This window comes from Bactrocera neohumeralis, chromosome 2 (assembly GCF_024586455.1).
Source record: "Bactrocera neohumeralis isolate Rockhampton chromosome 2, APGP_CSIRO_Bneo_wtdbg2-racon-allhic-juicebox.fasta_v2, whole genome shotgun sequence".
Lineage (NCBI taxonomy): Eukaryota > Metazoa > Arthropoda > Insecta > Diptera > Tephritidae > Bactrocera > Bactrocera neohumeralis.
Genome location: NC_065919.1, coordinates 89,732,763 through 89,755,021, shown reverse-complemented (window position 1 = coordinate 89,755,021; position 22,259 = coordinate 89,732,763). Strand labels below are relative to the sequence as shown.

General features: G+C 33.5%; 2 protein-coding genes across 3 annotated transcripts; one reads left to right on the top strand and one right to left on the bottom strand.

The window, feature by feature from the left end:
- Positions 1-2,237: 2,237 nt before the first annotated feature.
- Positions 2,238-6,197, top strand: LOC126751477 (uncharacterized). Its single transcript, XM_050461780.1, has 10 exons — positions 2,238-2,405; positions 2,470-2,596; positions 2,655-2,798; positions 2,861-3,030; positions 3,104-3,310; positions 3,380-3,761; positions 3,823-4,033; positions 4,096-4,533; positions 4,601-4,983; positions 6,019-6,197. The coding sequence occupies exons 1-10, from the start codon at positions 2,388-2,390 to the stop codon at positions 6,102-6,104; spliced, it is 2,166 nt and encodes a 721-aa protein (XP_050317737.1). The 5' UTR covers positions 2,238-2,387; the 3' UTR covers positions 6,105-6,197.
- Positions 6,198-7,370: 1,173 nt separating this feature from the next.
- Positions 7,371-21,726, bottom strand: LOC126751492 (RNA-binding protein squid). Of its 2 annotated transcripts, XM_050461806.1 has the most exons (8): positions 21,409-21,726; positions 17,746-17,786; positions 17,404-17,678; positions 17,103-17,337; positions 16,830-16,952; positions 10,461-10,553; positions 9,602-9,812; positions 7,371-9,272 (listed from the first exon to the last, which is right to left on the bottom strand). In XM_050461806.1, exons 1-7 carry the CDS (start codon positions 21,552-21,554, stop codon positions 9,745-9,747), a joined length of 981 nt encoding a protein of 326 aa, XP_050317763.1. In that variant the 5' UTR covers positions 21,555-21,726; the 3' UTR covers positions 7,371-9,272; positions 9,602-9,744. The 2 variants fall into 2 exon arrangements, with proteins under 2 accessions (XP_050317763.1, XP_050317764.1); XM_050461807.1 differs by lacking the exon at positions 10,461-10,553.
- Positions 21,727-22,259: the final 533 nt, after the last annotated feature.

The window sequence follows — 22,259 nt, the reverse complement described above, 5'->3', positions numbered from 1 at the left end:
CAATCAGTATTTAAAGCGAAGTCTAAAATAAATAACAAGGATCAGTGGGTTACTCTATCTGATCATTGCGAATGCGAAATCCACCCGGATCAATTAATGTTCCTTAAATATTTGCTCCTCCGAATAAATCTAGAAATGTTCTCTTTTACCACAAAACTTCTAATTTGGCCCAGACTAGTACATTTTAACTGGAGGATGGAGCCATGTGTAGAAGTTCACCCATGTGAGGCCAGAAACGATTCTTTTACATATGGCTCAAGCAGCTCACGACTTCCGGTCTTAGACCAAGTATTCTCTGGGTAGCCAAAGAACATCCGCTTGAAGGCGAATCAAAGTGAGAAGAACGAGGGCAAGTCGAAATATCTCCTATCATTAAACAAATAGTCGTGGCATTCGCGACTTGGCTCCCACGTCACTGTTGGAAGTCATAACTTCGAGGTCATAGAGGTCTATCTTGGAACCAGCATTAACACTAACAAGAACGTCAGCCTCGAAATCCAACGCAGAATAACTCTTTCCAATAGATGCTACTTCGGACAGTCAATCATCATCCCCGTCCTGCTATATCCTGCAGAGGCATGGACGATGACAACATCTGATGTGTCGGCTTTACGAGCTTTAGAGAAAAAGTTTATAGATATGGTTCTTTGCGCATTGGCAACTGCGAATATCGTAGTCGATAGAACGATGAGCTGTACGAGATATACGACGACATTGACATAGTTCAACGAATTAGGAGACAGTGGCTACGCTGGCTAGATCATGTCGTCCGAATAGTTGAAGCTTGAACCTTGAGAGTATTCGACGCAGTACCCGCCAGGGGAAGCAGACGAATAGAAGACCTTTTCCTTCCAGACAAACTTTTCTCATCGTAAAGAAAGAGCTGCTGTTGCACCTAAGTGAATTGAGTCTTGAATGTATGTGCCTAAATAGTACTAGATTTATGTATAAGTTCTAATGATTTGAAAAACATGGAACTAGAAGTAAATGACAAGAGATTTCTACTAATTCAGACCTAAACATTTTCGCTACTTTTGTGTTTCCTGCAGGTATGACCTGAAATATGGTTCATATTTATATACATATATGTATATGTTGAATACATTTAGCGGTTGCATTTCACTTTCAAATTGCAGGATCTACTCGCAGTTCCGTTAAAGCATCATCGATTCTACTACGTGACTTCACTATTAAATAGTTTTAAAGTGTAGATAATAAAAGTCGTCTCAGCCGCCCTATCATTTTTGCCATTGAAATCACTACAGGAAAGATCATAAAAAGTCTTTTGTACATACATACATATATGTAGTACATACATACAATGTTCATATTGTGAGAGGGTAACTTCTTGTATAATGGGGGAAAGTCACGTGTAGCAGAATAACTGCAATTATGAGAGTACGAACTTCATGCAATTCACTTTGTTACATTGCGAGGAGAAAGCGATAACATAACGGCGGATTTTATATTTGTAAGAGAGCGAGTGGTCATGCCCTGCAATAGGTTAGCTCACATGCTACTAGATTAATGTTTGCCGGCCTTGCTCTAATATTGCATTTCATCAGCGAAACAAGTCGTGAGAAAGCTCTCCAACGAGTGGAGTTGGAAATTTAAGCTCAAGAGTGACATATTAAGGTTACATGTTGATTCCTTCTTCATTGCTAATCCACTAAACCGATTGGATTCTGACTTTATCATGTCCTCTGTAAAGCGGCATCAACTTTATTCCTCGAATATAATACAAGCCGTAGCCTCAGCCCTCATATACCCAATATACCACAATTACTGATTCTATAGCTACACTTATTTCTGCCTTTAGGGTAATATTTCAGTTATTAAGCAAGATTTTTTTAATTTAAAATTTTAATTTAATTTTTCTCTACTAAGACAAGCTGTTTGATCGTCTATAATTCCCTAAAAATTAATTTATCTTTTCAATTTAATTTTCCTAATTCTGAAAACGATCAGATTAAGTTAGAACCATTAAAAATGAAGGCGAATCGGAATATTATCCGAAATGTTTAAGGCGAACCAACCAAATTATAATTTAGCCGAGCGCAACTGTTTTGTTGCTTATGGTGCCATCGTGAAACGAACACGACATGAAAGCTCTAGCATTATTTGGCGTACTTTAAAAATAACGCCTTGACTCTTGAATGTTCAACTTAAGGTTAATATTTTCGGTAGGAATAAGTCAAAAACGTTTTCAAATAACTGCGATCAAAGGAGAAAATTTCCACAATAAAATTTTTGTGGCATTTTTTTTTGTCATACTTACATTTTATATGTGAAAATTTGTATGCAAAAAGATAATTAAATACCGCTTTTCCACATTTAAATAAAAAAATACAAAATTATATTTGCAAAAAAGTGTAAAAATTTCAAATATGGAGGACGATGAGAGGGTAAGGGCGAAATTTGTGCTTCAAATATAAGTTTACTGAATTAATTGCAATTTTCTTTGCGAAGCTAAATTTAAATTTGAATGAAATATGGCGAGCTTGCCGCAAAATTCAAGCAACGATTTTCCGTTATGGCTTTGACATTTGCGCGGACTTCATGGAGCACGACCCAAATTGCACCGGCTTAATATCAAGTAAGACGGACATATCAGTTTTAGGTTATTTCGTGTTGTTAATGCGTTGTCTTTGTAGACTCACTTTTCACCAGCATTTTGGGCAAGTATAAAAATGTGGTGGGCCTTTCGGAATTCGAGCTGCGTGAGGTTACCGACTACTTTCGGCTGCGCGATGGCCGTGTCGCCTACAAGCAATTCTGCAAAGTGGTTTGTCAAGAACGTAAGTGCCTTGGATCAGTCATTAAGCAAAATATTCATGAAAACTATTATATTGTATTTCAGCTGCGTCAACCAACAAAAAGGATTTGGCTACGGGGTTAGAATGGAACGATCCCATGCATATTAATGTTATACCAAGGCCTGAAGATAGACGTCGGTTGTGTTTGATTCTTATAAAAATTGCCCAGTTTAGCAATTTGCCCTTATTTCCATATTTCCAAGACTATGAAATAGTAAGTTTCGTTTAGAGGGGATGGTCCAAAAATAGGTTTGTGTGCGTCTTTGTAAGCTTTCGTCAATATTTAGGTTTCCCAAAACGTCGGTGTGGTGACCGTCGCACATTTTTCACGGGTTCTACACTTCCTGAAGATTCCCATCTCAGATGATGATTTTCTGCTTTTGCTGAAACGATATATCAAGGATTCGTATACCGTGAACTATGTAGCCTTCATTAGGCATATACAAAATATTATGGATTATTTAAAACAAAATAATCTATTAGACAACGCCATGGTGAGTGGGAATATTCGAAAACTCTCAGAAATCATTACATATATGTAAGTATATATCTCATTTTAAAAGCAAATCATTAAAGACTTCCCCGGTCGTCTGGTTGACCTCGAACTCTCCGAGTTGCCAGCAATTAACGGCACAAAAATGGCATTCAAAGTATTTCCCGATCTTTGCAATCATCCGAAGGAGTACAAAGATGTATGCGATCTCATATTTTGTATACAAAACTTCGTACACAAGCGTCGTGTGCGAGTAAAGGAGTTCTTGGAGTGCTTCGATCACCTGAGGACCGGCACAGTAACAAAAAATCAGTTTGAGCGCGCCCTAGATAATGTTGGCGTGCGCAAGTATCTCTCGCAGCGTGATATGAATATGTTGTTAACCCGCTATTTAGACCCGGTCGATACAAACCGCATTATGTGGCGGTTATTTGAGGACGAAATCGATAAAGGTACTCGTAATCTATTTCTGTTTTTACTCTCAAATCTAAACTTGTCTACACTTTTACAAAGTTTTTACCATCAAACATCTGGAAAAAACGCCTCTACTGGAAGTGCAATCGCCACCTGACTATATAAAGCAAATGCCTAGGGAGGGTACTCTGGATTGGGATCACGCCGAGGAAGTTATGCGCAATTATTGCGAGGAAGCATTGCAGCGTATCCAAATGCGCATACGGAACCGGCGCTTACATCTGCATCCATTTTTCCGAAACTACGACAAGTAAGTGCATACTTTCCAAAGGCAAAATGCTCAACAATGTGTTTTCATCCACACCGTTCCAGGCTGAATAGCGGCCATGTCGGCTGTAATCAAGCAAATCAAGTTTTTCTCACTAACGGCATTTTGCTCTCTAATAATGAGCTTAATGCATTGCTGGCGCGCTATGGGAATGAATTGGGATTCAATTACACGAAATTCCTGGAGCATGCCGATCCCGCTGAGTACGCAGTACCGAAGCTGAAACCCCAACCAGAAGCGCTGAAGACAGAATGCCCTGCAGTCAGCAAGAGTGTCGGCGACAACTACAGCGAAGAATACATTATCAAACTGCTGTCAAACATTAAAAGACAAGCAATCACGCGTAGCATCAATATTATTGACTTTCTGCAGGATTACGATCGACATCGTGAGGGCGATATATTGGAAATTGACTTCAAGCGCGGTTTAGACAACGCACTTATATCTCTATCAGCAGATGAATCGAACGCGATTAGCAATATGTAAGCCGATATATCTTTTTGCAGACCATATTTTAGCTTACGACTAATTTTTTTCTGTGCTTTGTAGCTTCCGCTCGCCCAAGCGAGCTTGCTGTGTACTTTATCGGGATTTCTGTCGAGCGCTTGACGAGATCTTCATTGAAATCGAAACCTCAATGGGTGACAAAGAGGTTACCGCTGTGCCACTTATACACTTGGCCAATCTAGATTGCTTCGATTGCTTCCTCAATTTCGAAGAGCGCACACTCTGCTCGCAAGCACTCATGAAGTTGGCGCGCAAGCCAGACGAAATATCCAATTTGAAACAAGTCTTCCAGGACTTTGATCGTGAAAACTGCGGCACAATAACACGAAATCAACTGCTTCGTGCGCTAACTGTGCGCGAAATGCACAACATTGTGAGCAGTCGTGAGCTGGATGCAGTCTATAAATGCTTTGGCCTACAACGCGGTAAGTTCAAACCAAGGACCACTTTGCGATGTGTTATACCATCTGTTCAAATTGAACCCGAAGTGACAAAAAAAGCGATTTTAACGCAAATATTTATTAACACCTTAAAAGTATACTCCTTTTCAATCAATGCAAGCATACTAATATCGAGTAAGCCAATTTTCCATACACTCGTTATGAACCACGGCTGAGCCGTCCTTCAGTGGCTTCAGCGTATGACTTCGAGCTATGGCGAGTGTCCCGGACCGGATTTTACAGTGTCGAAATACACAAAAAAGTCACAAGGAGGCAAATATGGGGAATTCGGTGGCTGAACGTTGACTATAATTTCGTGTTTGGCCAAAAAGTTAGTTACTAACATGCTAAAATGTTACAGAGCATTATGGTGGTGAAAAATCCATGAGTTTTTTGCCCACAAAGCCGGTCGTTTAAAACAATTGTTTCACGTAGATGAGTCAAAATGGGCAAGTAGTTTTGCCTTATTGAACATTCCACGGAATTATTAATCAAAAAATTTGAGCATCAGCTTGATTTTTGTCCGAATTTTACTTGTATTTGCGGTAGCAGCTCATTTTTGGAGTGCCATTCGGTTTATAAATTGATTAACAGTTTCATAAACCCACGTCTCCTCACCATGTTTCAGTAAAGATGCTTTTGATTAATGTGGAATCCTGAGCTACCATTCTTAACCAAAATGTGTTGAGTTGATTTATAATTTTTCTTATCTCTTTTGATGTTATCGTCATTAACTCGCATGAGATACGTATTCGATGACTTCATGACCACTGAATACTTGGCGCCAGTCAGATACATATGTTTCCATTGGAAATTCCGTCACTAAATTGGAAACACAAAATTTTATTTACCAGATAGACGAACAGCTGCCAAACACATTGACATATGGAGATCACACTTCACTTCACACAAAAATGAACAAAGTTTGTACCAATCTAAACCAGACCTCAAATTTGATCAGATCGCATTTTCACTTTGATTAAAAATATATAAAAATATTTACTTATCTTTCCCTATTAGGTCTGCGCTTGGAATTCAAATACCGCGAATTCTTAAATATGCTGGACATTCTATTCCAAACGGGCCAGGTGAAGCGCAACTATTAAGAAATTGGATACAAAGCAAAAATTGGGAAGTCCGTAGATGTGTGCGTCCCCAGTCTCATGTGGTTGTTGTTATGTGCGCTTAGCCGAATGCTTATCCACTCTAAGAAAATAAATGTTTTAAGATATCCACTTGCACAGATGTTTAAGTTTCGGAAAACAAGGAAAAACATTGTCTTCGCTGCAACGAACCTAAAATACCCTTCAGAGGAGCCTTTTATGGAATAAAAGTGGGTAAAAAGATCTTGATTTTGATCGATCAGTGATAGCTATATGCTATAGTAGTCCGATCCGATCAATTTGTTTGGAGGTTGTCGAGCTGCTTTTGACCTTCCTAAAGACAACTTGATCTTGACCAATCAATTTACATGTCAGCGATTAGGATAGTGGTCCGATATAGGAGGTTCCGATAAATAAGCTGCTTCTTGGGCAGAAAATTACGCAAAAAATTTCAGATCGATAAACTAACGGACTAAACAGACAGACAAACGGACATGGCTACTCAACTCAGCGTCACACTGATTCCGGTTCCGGTTACAGAGACCCGACTGAAAAACCGCACAAAATGGACACAAAAAGAACCCTTTTAAATCGGTCAGGCAGATAAAAGCTGAATTAAATCTAGCGGTTACTAATAAGACGGTAAGAAAAAGGCTTTTGGAAGAAGCTTAAGTGCCCGAAGTCCAAAGAAAAAAAGCCGTTACTCACCAAAAAACGTAGAGCTGACCTATTGACATATTATCGTTTTTATGCGCCATTCTTTAATGTTTTTACGATACAGATAAATAGAAATTAATTGAGGTTTTGCACTGCGATTTATGGTCTATTGTGCCCTCTCCTATATCACATATGATCACAAAGGTCCAGCACTCCGAACAATTCCTGGAGTTTGCTGCGAATGTGATCACTGTCAACGTACGTACATATGTGTTGCTTGCTGTCAGTGCCGTTCTCTCCTCACTCTCTTTTCTATGCGGAGCAACTCCTTTTTACGGCATACTTCGGAGGCTATGCAGTTGCGAGAGACGTCGTATATGGACTCTGGAGCTAGTGCTCCGAATTAAATAATTTTTGACTCGTCAGTCCACAAAATATTACATATTTGCTAAAAAGCCAGTTCATATTTTTTTTGACAAATACCAACTTTATAGGGTCTGCGGCGTATAAACCGGAGCGTTACAAACTTCGTGCCAGACTTAATATGCAGTGTTCAGGGTGTAATTGTGGGTTTGAACCTTATATATTATTCCAAGAAATGAAAGTCGTCAATTTGTTGTTTTGTACATTGAGTTTTTTATAATAATATATATTTATTCAAGGTTTAATCTTTGTTGCAATTAGTTCTTTGCTGTTTCTGTTTTATAATTAACTTGTATTTGTTGTGTTTTTTGCATTGGTTATTGTTGTTGTTGTTTTTTGAATGAATAAGATAGAATACGTACATATAGATCTATGAATAAACATTACCATGACAATGTCAGCAATTTAACAAGTCATGTAATAACTTTTTTAAATTCAGTTAGTACTCGTATGCTCACTCCACACAAACACACATCTCTTATTCGCGCATTGTATCGAAAATGTTTTATATTTAGCACAGTGAAATAATATTTTCTGCTTATTATCAAAAAGCTTTCCTTTCAAAGTCTGCAAATTGCCCGCCCTTTACACACGCTGCAAAAGCGGGAAGTATGTATGTATGTAAGTACCGTGTGCACTAGTAAATAACGGTAAAACGTCACCGTGAACCCCTACGATTCGTTCAATCCTGCATTAACCCAACTGAAAGCGGTTCGAATTCTATGTTACGAGTACTTCACATTTAATGTTATATATATTGTGTTATATATGTATATGTATATCTGTCCACGTACGCACACATCCATACCATAGTCTATTTGCAGTGACTTAAAGGAAGAAAATCCCTCAGATTATTTTATTTGCCTTACGTAATTGAAAAGTTATCACTAAAACTATTTTTTGCCTATTTTAGATTTTAGTTCCCGCCGCCCAATAGTGATCTTAATTACATTCACTCCTGTTTTGTTTTTTCTTAGATCTTTATTAAAATATATAAATTCTTTTATGATGTTACTTCTGCGTTATATATATGTATATATATATTATGAGAATAAATATATATATATGTATTGAATTGTATGGAGATGTATGCAACTGTTGTAACTGTACATGCATAATTTGTCTTTAGTTGAATTCTACGTCGAATATTTTGGTGGATACGTTTTTGTTGTGTTTTGCTATGGATGCAGCTTTATTTTGTTGTGTTAGTCGACGATACACCCTCTCTCACCACACTCTCTTCTTCACTGACACTTGATAGTACTCATAATTTAAGCATAACTTGGTAAGTTTATTTTGTTTGTTTGCCATTCTTTCTGTTATACGCTTATTTTTAGACATTAGTAGTAAGTATAGATAAGTATAAAAAATAGTACATAACGCACGTTATGTATACTAGCAAAAAGATAACGCTATCAAACGACAATGTGACAGCTTTATTACGAATTGAGCGACAAGTTGATGTAAATTAAATTCGCAAACAAACACCTCATGCACGCACATACATACGGCATGTATGCGCATGTGTGGAGGCGCATTGTGCGCATGGATTATGTGGATAGGATGCGGGTAAGAAAAAAAGCATTTCAAATGGGGCTGAGTTGATAATTACAAATTGCTAACTGATAACATACCACAACTACTACTTAGAGCATAAAAATTACCATTTTAAAGTAAGTAAGTATATTAGGTAACATAAGATTAAGTGTAATATATATGTATGTATGATCTAAAACTAGTGAAAAGTACTGCTAATAAACTATTGATTGCTGAATTGTTGTTAAGTTGACACTGCAATGAATGCAACGCTGAAGTAGTAGACTTTTTTGCTTGCACTTCTGGTAAAAAAAAGTAAGGCCGGTGTATTTTCCATTGGTTGTTCATTGGACACACATACGAACTTAAATTGATTGTTTAAACCGTGCCGACCACAATGAGATTGTTTCATATGGTTGATGATAAACTATTTGGAATGGGGTGTTGTTGTCAGCACTGCGTCTCTGAGTATATTTATGTTGTTGTTTTCCGTTGTAGTGTTTATTTCAGGTGGCAAATTTCTCGTTTGTGTGTGTGCATGTATTAAATATAACACTGAAAAAGATATAAGGTAAAAATGTATTATATTTCAGTCGTAAAACATTTTCTTTTTATTAATTAAATCAAATATTAAATTCAGCGTAGTTATTTTTCACATTTCGGTGGAAACGTGAGCACGAACATATTTTTTAAATTTAAAATGTTCAATTATGCCGAAATGTATTTGAAATACAAATTAAGGAGCTTTCCAATAATACATATTAAATAAATATTTTTTTACTTTTTAACAGTTTAAGTTATAATTATAACCTATTTTTGTCGTGTATATTTAAAACACGAGTTTCTAAAAGCATTTGTTATTTTTGAAAAATGTTTTTACTTACCAGAAGAAATCATATAATTCGTTTATATAGTTAATTTCCAAGCGATGAGTAAAAACTTAATCAAAAAATTAAGTTCGTGTAGTGTGTGATTTTTTTGGTACCAGCGCTTGTTTATTACTATCAACTTATTGCAACGAACGTGATTAGTAGGGTTGGTGTCTGGGCTGGCGTCCTGTCCCTCTTTGCTTTCCCGAAGGATAGCCGCCGGCACCTAATAAGGAATACAAATATATAATGCGAATATGAATATACGTGCAAGTCTGTTTACGCCGAGGCGGCAACGGGAACCCAAATATTTATACAATTCAACATGCGCTACAGGGTAGAAACAGGGGGTAAGGGAACTTAGCCAAAGTTTTTAACTACAGAAAACAACTTACTTAACAAAAGCTATTTTATGGTCTAATAATATGTTCCTATGTTGTGTTATATAGATTAATTTGCACCAGTTCCGGTTAGAGAAGGAAAATCGCATAGAATGTGATACACAAATTTTAAGTGCTGGTTTTTATTTTCCGGAAATGATGCAATGTTCACAAAAGAGTTGACAGGATAAAATGAGATGGGATTTCTTAACCATACATATGCATATAAAATAAAAATATGTGTACAAAATAAATTTTAAAGCCAAATTTTTAGAAATGTTGGTTTTGCTTTGGAAAATATTAAAAGGAAAACTCCGATAGTCAACGAATTTAACCGTATGTGCCATAAACAATTTCATTTAGATTTTCAATTAACAAATTTTGGTACAAAATTTTGTTGGAGATGTAAAAATCTATGGTAGACAAGCAAAAAAAAACAAAATTAATCTTGGAAATGTTTAACAATTGTTGCTGATTATTTGTGATTTTAATACCTTTTGGACCGCCGCGTGGACCACCGGCACCTCGGCCACCGCCGCCGCTACCGCCACCGTAGCCGCCATCATAACCACCTCCGTAGCCGTAATCTTTATATTTATTTCATTTGATATTTGGTTTGAGAAAATTGTGGTTTGAACATGCATTGATTCAAATATAATATGATGCGTTTTATGCATGGTGCAGAGCGTAAACATTTTCATTGTATAGTTGTTGGCCCGTGGTTTGAAATTTTATTTTCAATATTTGTTTGAGACAAAAAGAATATTCAGTTATTTAATATTTAATATACTAATTATGAGAGCATTTTAATGTTCAAAGTTCTAGGGTATCTCAAAACGATACCATATTAAAAATACACACACATAAATTAAAAGTGTTTCTGCATTTAGTCGTAATGATATTGATATATAGCGTATTTAATAATAAAGGTAATCTGCAATACCTCTGGAAATGGTACCAAAATATGCTTAAAAGTTATCCTTTAATTATCTTTAAACCAGTTAATATTTTAAAATCAAATTTAACTTTCTATCCGGCTGTGGTGTTTGGTGCGAGTAGAGTTATTGCGACCCTAATTTGGATCGCGACATATGTATCCGCAGTAAGTATACCAATTTGCCGTTGCAACTTTTGAAGCGGAACTTACCTACCACCTAAGGTTGAAAATATCCCACCCAAGACAAACGCCAACGCCAACGCCAAAATTGTAGGAAAGAAGAAAAGCGAGTGATAGACGAAGTTTTATATGTGACTCAAGGCGAAGAGAGTTATCCATAACAGCGATTATCTAAACGAGAACCACAACTTTTACAGAGAACACTCTATTTTCTATTATAGAAGTAAGAAAAGCGGTGGTTTTTAGTTTTCTTTCTTTTATTTGCTCTTCGTTTTGGATTATAATGTTGCGAGTTAATATAATTATGTATGTAGATTTATAATAGATTATTTATATATGCCTACAATTGTTTTTGAATTGAATAATGTTGTTTTCTAAACGTTCTGCAGTTTGGCTGATACTGACAATAAGAATAAAATGTCCATTTATACTCTTTGTGACTTTTATATAACTTTAGCTTGATAACGTCAACATACTTATGTATCTTTTTTCGGTTTGACTGTTTTATGATGTTTTTAAAGGATTTCGAGTTTTGAAAAATGATTTTTTTTCATCTGCACAAAACGGCGCTAAACAGAAAAAATTGCAACAATCTCAGTGATTTTTAAGAAGCTTACAATTCGCTTTCAAATGCTTTCAAACCCGAACCCTTCAAATTGCAGCAATTGTCATCAAACCGTTTGTAAGCAACATCAATACCGCCAATAATTTTACGCTTGATTCAACATTTTCATTTAATTAGTAAAAAAAAATGCATTGCGTCGACGCATAATTGTTTACATGTTTCAAAATGCTGTTTCTTTACAACTGTCTAATATTCACATATGCATTAACATACATATATATAAATCCTTTTTTAATATAAGGTACCTCATTTTCACACACAGTATTTTCATTGCAAAACTTTTATGCCAGAGCATATTTTATATACGAAAGCGCACTTCGGTGAATGCCAATGGCAAAAATCATTATTTGAGAGTGAAAATGTATCAAGCAATTAAATCACTTTTGAAATTTTGAAAATAATTTTGTCCAGCAAATAACAGACATTAACAAATTATGCCAAAAGAGTGTAGTTATAGGTTCTAATTACATATTATATTTTTTGCCATTTAACACCGAAACGATTTTCGTCTAATTCAATATATCTGCTTTGCTTGTTTTTCTGTGTTTTGAATGTCTCACCTCACCAAAAACACTTTTTTATACTTCAATAATTCACTTCATCACTCGCTTTCATCTTCTTCGTCGTCGTCGTCGGCGTTTTAATTATTTTTTTTTTCTTTTTGGAAGTAATATTAGAAATTCATACATATGCAACTCATGGGACTTTCAAATATAGTTTATAATTTCGATTTAGTTTTTAAGATATTTATGATTTAAATTATTACTAGTGTAAAATTTTACAGAGAAAAACAAAAACGCAAACGCAAATTTTATGTTATATAATTATTTTTTCTAAGTATTGAAATTGTTTTTTAAAAATATGTGAATAACTATGAAGTGTAAAACTAATTCCATACTCGACGTTAAACTAATGCAAAACGTGCCAGATTTTCCATTATTAAATATTAATTATAGTTAAATTTTATATTATAAGAAAAACATGTATGTTCTAACTTTGTTTACAATTAATTATTAATATATGAATTAAGAAACCAAAACAAAAAAATTGGTAGAGTGCTTGTTGATTGTAGTTACTTATCACGGAGAAACTAAATAATTTTCGATAAAATATTATTGTGATTTCATTAAAAAGCGAATGGAAAATCAATTGTATATTTACTGAGAATTTGTAAAATTTAGAAATTAGAAAATATAATAACAAAAAATTAAAATTTATTTTCTTAGTTATCCAAGTGTTAGTTAAGGTTCACAAATTCACATTAACGTTTAAGAACTGATAAAAAAAAACTAAAAATTTCAAAAGACTTATAAAACTCTACAACAGTAACCGCAACTCTTCAACATAAAAACTTTTAGTCATTGGCAGCAAGCTAACAAGAAAATAAAGTAAGCTTGAGCTTATTTATGAAACAATATTTTCTTATGTATACTGCTGCCAACGTAAGCCGTCGAAAAATGTCCTGCCGTCATTTAAAGGTGAAATTGTGGTCGCCATTACTAAATACTTGCTTTTCATCACGTGGTGAAATCTTTGAAATATGTGTGTACTTGGTAATTGAAGCGAGCGGCAAACGGTATCAAGTTAGTTTGTTGTTTCAGTAGTAGTATTCGGTATTCGGTATTTGGTATAAGGTATATATCTTATAGGTTTGTGGTGTGAGGCGAAACATCAGAAAATTCGGTATTACAAAGTTATTTCATATACTATCTTTCAATCAGATTGTTTCACAAATATATATATATATATGTATATTAAGATTTCAATCAACACATTTAGTAAGTGCTACGAAAAATGTAATGTAATATAAGTTAAAAAATATAAATCAAATAATAATTACAAATAATTAATAACTTTAAAACCAAGGCAAACACTAAAGGTTGGGGTAATTATTTATCGAAGATGTATTTTTACTTGTTTCCAATATTTATTGGTGGTTTTCTTAATTTTATTAAACTTTTTTTTGCAAACTTGCATACTCCAACTTTTAGTGCTGCCTTTTCTCTACTAATTTGATTAATTACATTTAGTCAAATATATATTTTAAATAAAATAGGCGGATATATAAGTTACATAGGTAAGATGATATATATTTTTGGCTCGTGTATTTGCACAAGTTTTAACACTGAGAAACATGCAAATGTTTACGTTTTTTTGTTTTTTTTTTTTTATAGATCTGTTTAAGTGATTTTAGCACAAACAAATTTAATTTTAATTTAGAGAATAATGTAAGATATATGTTAAGAATTGAAACATTTAAAAGTGCATGGGTCAAAATCAAATAACTCACAACTTTCTAGTATTCTGCGTTCAGGCAAAGGTTTAAATCCGTAACGGAACTTAATTTGTACGGAAATAAACCGTGTCTGCGTTGCATTATTTACTTTTGACACCACCACATACTAAGTTGCAAATTGAAAGTCGTGCATAAACACCATTCTTTTGCAAACAAAAAAAATTGAAAATATTTATACATATTTTAAAGGGTATCCTAATTAAATGCAATCGCTTAGTGGTGAGTGTATGTTGTCAAATGTTGAAAAAGAAAAAATATCCAACTGCTTTGTTCGGTTGGTCGACTTGCATAAGCATTATCAATTCAAATAAAAGTTACGCTATGGCATTTGTCTATAGTTTTTTCACAAATAAAATTCACTTTTAAAACATTTACTTTAAAATTGACGAAGTGTGTGTATTATTAAGTTTTTATGTTTTAATAAAATTTGCTCTAAGTTTTCCTTCGAAAATTGATTCTCACAAAACACAATAAATTGTAATAACTTGTAATTATATTTTAACGCCGCCCTTGCGCATTCAAATAAAACAGAACCTGGAGCTCGAGTTGGACGATTTATCAGACAGCGGTGGTTTCGTTATGAATCTGGGATGCTAAATTTCAACAATGGTATTTAAACAAAATTGTCCAAGTAAATTAGTTAGAACTAGACCCATACGGGTTAACGTTTGCGGTTATGTTTTGAAAACTATGTCAAATTTACTATTTTGATGTCGGAAGTCTGATTTTTGTTCTGAAATGTCAAAAGTTGGTATAGCAAATAAAAGAAATACTACTAGATGTGAGTAGTCATTTCGATGTGTGTATGCATTTATCATTAATTGCGGCATTGTGATCTGTATAATACAGAACAAATCTGTCTCCCCACAAACATCCCGGTGAGATCAGGAAAATGCATTGTTTGAAAAAACTTTCACATTTTCGATATTCCATAAAATGATTATAAATGTATGTGGTCTGGAGAATAAAGCGCCAGCAGTAATGCATACACGCAATCATCTATCCAGCCGATCGATATGCGTGTGTAAGGATTGTTGTTGCACAGCAACAATACTCCTCTCATATTTCATATATTTTACGGCTTAAAACGCCTACGCTGTGGATTTTTTCATTTATTTATTTATTTGCATTCATGCAAACAGTCCATATAATACCATATAGAACAGTATGCTTGTAAAGGTATACATATATATATATAACAATTATATGTATGTAGCATTTATACATATATATTCAATAAAAATATATTCACTTATATGTATTTTATGTATAGTTGCATACGAAAATATATGCGTCTAAAAATATATTCATCACTATCGACTGGCATGTAGTGGGTCTGTTGTATGTGAGGCTCACATACATATCATAGCCTCCACATGCCAAAGGACAATAATTTGTTAAAATAATAACATATAAACTAAGAAAAAAGGAAGTTTTCTTTATTTCTTCGCTCTGGGTTTGACTTAAAAGTCGAAAGAAAATCATGAGTTTTTTAGTTCTTTTCTGTCTGTTGTTGGTTTTTAAGTAAGCAGCCATTTAAAGCGCAATAGTAGTTACAATCTCTACATCTAGATCGTGGACCATATTACCAGGCAAAATATATTTGACTTTTTATATATATTTGCGCGCTCAAGTGAATGGCTAGGCTAATACATGAGAGAAGAGAAACTTGTAAAACAAAAAAATTATTGTCAAGTTGTCCACATTATGCCTTATTCGAAGGGAAAAGATAATAGTTAGCAAACAGCCTACGAGAAATTACGATAAAAGTATAATTTATTTTCCAATAAGACTACAAGAAAACTATTTCCATTTTCGAGCTGTTTTACTAATGCGATCAACTGACATTGCTACATTCTATCTTTTTGCTCTTCCGATATTTTTGGCACATATAGGTGACAGTTCTCTTATCTTGTGTAGCTAATAAGGCAATTGGAGGTATTTATTTGCTTGTTAAGCAGTGAATATTTTTCATTTACTTTGGTCTTTCTTACTCATAAATTCTCTTAGCGACTAACAACAATGTGTCCAATCTAATAACATGGAGTTACTAAGTTTGTTTCATTCTTATATATGCAAATACAAAGTATTTAGTGTTTCATACGCATATGTAATATACACGAATTTGAAGCAATTGCAATTTATTTGTTTGTTAAATACACTCTTCGTCATTTTTATTCACTTCCTTTACTTGTTGTTCATTAGGTGCAAGTACTCAAAATGGCTCACTGATAATAAAACCGCCGCCTGTACATTGCTGTAAACGTATTGTTCTTTTTCGTATTAACTATTTTTTTTTCTTTTTCAAATTTAAAAGTAATAATTATTAACAATAAAAGTTTTGCATAATAGTTTTTACTCTACAAATATATTGGTGAAATAAAGATGAAAGCAAATACCAAATAGTTATTTAAATTTTTCATCTTAATTCAATGTTTTTTTTTGTTTGAAGATAACTAGGCATATAATAATTATAATTACGTTTTTGTTTTTGTTTCTCATTTTCGTAATTGAAAGTAAAATTTTACGAATCTAGTATCAGGGTATTTGAAAAAATTGTATGTTGTGTATAGTGTATCATGTGCTGAGTAATGAGCTGGTGAATCTCGACTTGAGTCTTACAGATTGAAATAACACCAAACAATTGATATACATTTAGTTGCATATCATTTCATTACTCAAGCAACAATGAAATACATTTTTATAAAATTTTTGTTCTTATTTAAATTGTTGGTAGTTATTACTGTTTTTGTGGTGATAACCCGTAGGATTATTATAACTATAATTTGAGTTTGATTGTAAATTGCTATGTGTTTGGTATTTACCGTATCCATAGTCATAGCCATTATAATAGCCGCCGCTGTAATAGTCTCCATAGCCTGGATCATAACCACCTGCATAACCGCCATATGGAGCATAACCACCTTGACCTGGCCATTGTGGATATCCTAAAATAAAATATATTTTTAATTATGTTAAACAATGCCCGCTTTAGAAATATTTAGCTTTTTACTTTAAATAGAAATACATATGTTGTCTAAAATATGATACAAATAAATGCATCAAAACCAAACGTTTTAAAATTCTTATTAACTTACCACCACGTCCGAAGCCTCCACGTCCGCCACGAATGCCACCACGGGCTCCACGCATAGCCATCATTTGGTTTTCTGGCTTCGGTGTTGCACGTTTAACATCAACTTCCTTACCGGATATTTTTTGCTTAGGTGTCTTCAGCAACTCATTTACCACTTGTTCAGAATCAAATGTAATGAAACAGAATCCCTTACGCTGTGACTTTTGCTTATCAAATGGCAACTCAACATCGACAATCTAAAAATATAATAATACATTAAATTACAATGCGAATAGTACATATTTATTGTTATTGCTACTTACATTGCCAAATTGGCTGAAATATGTTTTGATCTCATCATCACTGATTTCATTTGTGAGACCACCAACAAAAATTTTTCCATGACGGGCCTTGGCCTTCTTGGGGTCGACTTTCTTGTTGTTAATGATATGTTCACCAGCGGCGTGAACTTTGTCAATAGCTTCAGTGCTAGTGAAAACAATAAAAGCGAAGCCACGTGAACGGCCAGTCTGTGGGTCTGTTTTAACATTTATGCTTTCAATTTCTCCATATTTGCCAAAATGTTCGCGCAACTCCTCTACAAAAAGACATACAACATATAAACATTGCTCAATCATATTTCTTCCAAAATTTTATTTACTTACTCTCAGAAGTCTCCCAACTCAGACCGCCAACAAACAGTTTTCTGTAACGACGAGAAAGAAATAATTAGTACATATTACACTTATTTAGTTCAGCGAAATGTGTTGCACTCAGAATAAGAAAATGTTTACTATAAAAAATTTGGAAAATAGGTTTTTAATTGATTGATTTAAAATAATAGTAGATACGTGGTATTATATTTATTTTTTTTTTTTATATTCGAAACACTTCAAATAACAACAAACTCACCAAATATCTGCGAGTAGAGGGCAGAGAGCCATTAAATCTCTTTAGGTATAAAAATTAATTATTTTAAAATGAATGGAGTTCGAAAGATACGAAATACAAAAGTTCTGTTTCCATTTTTCATCTATTACATTATTGCACGATAAACGATCTACAGAACTTGAAATCAATTTTTTATGAAAAAGACCAAAACTTCAACACTAATTATTATAACCGAATCGACCTTTTAAACCAGCAAAGACAATCGATATTTGAATTCTACTTCTAGCGCGATTAAGCGTAATAATATAATTGTACTAATTTCACGGTTAGTTAAAACTCTTTTTCGATATTTTAAGCTAATAATTATAGATATTTTTAAAATATTATAAAGCAAGTAACGAAATTTCAATTCAACAAATTTCAACATCAGATAGAAAACACTTAAAAAACACTTCAAAAATATTAACAGTACATCATGGTAATCCAATTTTCTCAAGTTAAAGTTAATTTTGTGTATCTTGTATAATTTGCTTCTATTTTGTTTTTCATAGATAAATACCATCGACAAGTGTCTCGTGAATGGTGTCTCAACGCCATATTTGATGCGAGGAATCCAGTGGCCAGTAAACGATGTTAGCTGCTGGGCAATGTACCACGATGTCGTCTTAGGCATTTTGTGTCCAGCATTCTTAAAGGACTCACTTTCTATTGGGCGCATAAAAACATCAAGCTATTGTACAATTCCATTAAAATCACCAAAATTGACCCTTTTAGTGATCACATGCTGAAGCCGTTGCTAAGCTACCTGCCGGTATTGTTACTAATGAAGTGATAGTGAGTTGTAGTTGATCTGCGGAGATTTCCATAAGCGTAGCTATAATTGGCTTGTTTATGTTCATCACTCATTACCTGCCGGAGAGGAACAAGATTAGTTCACTCAAACACAACAGGAAAGCAATGATGGAAAATAGGGTATTGTTATCCTATTGCAACAACATTTTACATGCTCTTTACGTTTATGATATATATATATTTATATATATTTGCATATGTTTACGGCATCCGTGACACGTGAAATCAGTCAAAAGTAGTTTATTATTTTTAGTCCATTAGTCATTGAATCTTAGAATATTACATATTTTATTTTTGAAATTTTCCGATCCTCTTCAATTCACATTTAAATTTACGGTTCAATCTATCGATTTACACATTAACCTTTAAAATAGAACTTTTTTCCGATATATTCCAGTTCTTACATTTACATTTATAAATTATCTTAACCAACATGCAATTAATTGCTTGACTTTCGCCCAAAAACTCGATTAGCTCTGGCGGCACTGATTGGATTCTGGCAAATACTCTCTTAAAATAATTAATGCATTATAAACATTTTGGAGATTACATGACACTCATTCGCATAAAGAAGAAAACAAATATTTGTAATAATTTTAGAAATAATTTTTATTTGTTTCTGTTTCTTGACCATTTTGTACAATCTCATTAAATTTTATTTATTTAAAACATAGAAGTCTTTTCAAATACTTATGTTAATCAACTACTTTTCTAAATTTTGAGATATAAAAATTTCATATTCGGAATATAAATACATAAGGATCATTTAAAAAACTTATAGAATAATTAATAATATTTCGAAGACAGAAATGTTACAGCGTGAAAAACTTTCCTTACATACAACAATCAATTATGTATCTCTAATCGAACTTTGCCAGATATCCAACCACTTTATTTTCTAATGATAGCAAAAAATGTTAATTTTGCAATAATGAGCAAATTTTAAAATGAACGGAGAAATTCGAACTGTGTTACAAATCTATTTCACTTTGAGCACATAATAAACAATATAAACGACTTCACTATTATTAAAAATATACCAGTATATTTCAGTATAAATCCAAGCAGATGTAACCCTAAACTTCATTTTATTGATAAATAACTGCGGGCGGTATAATAAAAGTGTATCCGAAATTACAATCGAAATAAGTAACGAAATGTACGTCTCAAGAGAATGAAGTAGCGCTTTTATAGTTTAAGAAATTGAAAAATAAAATGATTCTAAAGAACTTATACTTTACTGTATACTTTCTTTTTAAATATCTAACTTTGCAAATAATTATATATGTATATTTGGAAATAAAGAAAAAGATTTTCTAAGATTTACTCTTATTTTAGTGTTTATCATTTGTAGTTAAGGATATTGTTTATTGAATCCATTATTTACTATATTTATTTTGCAAGTATTTTAATTTAATTGAGGAACGACATGAACAATTGGAAATTGCTATATCATTCTTCAGAAGCGAAATTATAATATTAAAAAACAATATCGGATACAACTTTTGTATATAACAGAGGATCGTTTTGATTTAAAAAAAAAAATAGTTTAGTGAAATCAATACGTTCGTCTACTATCGCCAATAAAAGTCCTCAATGTAGTCACAAGTATTCTGGATTTAAAATCCATCAAACTGTCGAAATTGAGGAAGGGGAAAACAGAAATTTGCGATTTTACATTTCAGCAATTTTTTAAAAGCGTTGAAAAGCGAGAAAGTGCCATATATCGACAATGACAATTTAGGAGCCACTTGATACTCAGCCGGCATTGCCATTTTCGTATTGACAAAGCGCGCCAACGCCGGCATTGCTTAATTTTAAGAACGACGAAGGAGGTAGACTGAAGATTTTTTTGCTTTTGTTTTGGACCGCCATTTTTTAAAACACGTTTGGAAAGAGAATTTCAGATTAGGTAAAAAAAATAAGTGTTAAGCAGACTTAAAAAAAAAAAATGCGGCCAATAAAGCGTGCTCAGTGCACAAGTAAGCAAAAATACCACATAACCTCAACTTTTGTTAGAAAAATTAAATGTTAATGAAAAATGTGACTACATACAAACGATGTACTCCAACGTGATACAAGTATACATACATGAAATAGTTGTATTTAGAGTAAACTGTTGGAATTCCCTACTATCCTGTGAATACAGACACTTTTGTTACAAATATCTACAGATTTGGTAAAAACGCCTACAAATTCATTACAATAGAATTAACGGTGGACATTCTAGGTAAAAACTAATTATACATGAAAATGTACCCATAAAAGTGCTGAAGCCATAACGAAGTACAGTCACACACACGCGCAAAAAACAGGCAACAAATATATTCACACACACCCTCGAACAGACTGAACAAAGAGGTAGACGATTCTGGTACGACATACAGAAAATATAGATTCCCCTCAGTTCGCCTACCCTTTGACCAGTCAACTTTCTTTATATCCCATAGTAGAACAAAATTTTTACGTAACACTTTGAAAAACTCACTTTCTGATACTAAAAATCAACCACTCATTTAATACTATTTAAATAGATATTTTGATATAGAAATTAATAAATAAATATAATTTCTACACAAATTTACCTGTCGTCATCCCGTGCGTTTGACTGGCCATCAGCGTTTCCATTTGTACCATTGGTGCCGGTACCGTTCTCATTTTCGCTTGTAGTGACGTCTTTGGAGAAATCCTCACCGTTCATCTCAACATCGTTATTCTTGGAATCAGCCATTTCTTATTTTTAAATAACTATTTGGCAGGGGTACACTAATATACTTTGAATATAAACTTTAAAATATTGCAATTCAGGTTGTTCAACTTTATTTTAATGATTCAACACAAATTTCTAGACTCGTGGCGAGCCGTACTGACTGCTGTAATGGCCGGAAGAGACAAACTCGAAAAATTGTTATTCGTATGCGACTTCGGCTTCGCTGAATAGCTAAATCACGTGCTGAATACCAAAATATAGTTGTCCTTTTTCCTTTCTCTATTTAATACTCAAATTATATCAACATTTGCTCCACGAAAGAAACGATTTCATTCAGTGATGTGCAACGTGAAAAGTTAAGACTCAATCTACATAACTTGCCTACGCTTATGTGAAAGCTTTAGCTTGCCATAGCATTTAATTGCGCAAATTTCATAGACTCGCTAGTGCGCAATACGTTGACTGTTCTTAATGTTTGTTGTGTTCTGTTATAAGGGATTCACAATCTAGCGCATTGATTTCGTAATTTTAATTTTTCTTATAGAGGTTATGGTCATATATGGCACATTATAAAAAAATAGCACTATTAATGACATATTCATTATCAGTGGATATGACAAGGATTGACCCCCAGTTATATACTGCTAAAAAAAAGACAAAGCTTTGAGGATTATGTTAACAAACATATTCGCTTAACATTATTTGACTCTTATATATGTACATACA

Coding starts and splice junctions, on each gene's coding strand:
- LOC126751477 (XM_050461780.1), top strand. Junction 3,031..3,103: donor ATTTCCAAGACTATGAAATA/GTAAGTTTCGTT, acceptor GTCAATATTTAG/GTTTCCCAAAACGTCGGTGT. Junction 3,311..3,379: donor ATCTATTAGACAACGCCATG/GTGAGTGGGAAT, acceptor TCATTTTAAAAG/CAAATCATTAAAGACTTCCC.
- LOC126751492 (XM_050461806.1), bottom strand. CDS start 21,554: ATGGCTGATTCCAAGAATAACGATGTTGAGATGAACGGTGAGGATTTC. Junction 16,953..17,102: donor TGGAGGCTTCGGACGTGGTG/GTAAGTTAATAA, acceptor ATTTTATTTTAG/GATATCCACAATGGCCAGGT. Junction 9,813..10,460: donor TCCACGCGGCGGTCCAAAAG/GTATTAAAATCA, acceptor ATTCCTTATTAG/GTGCCGGCGGCTATCCTTCG.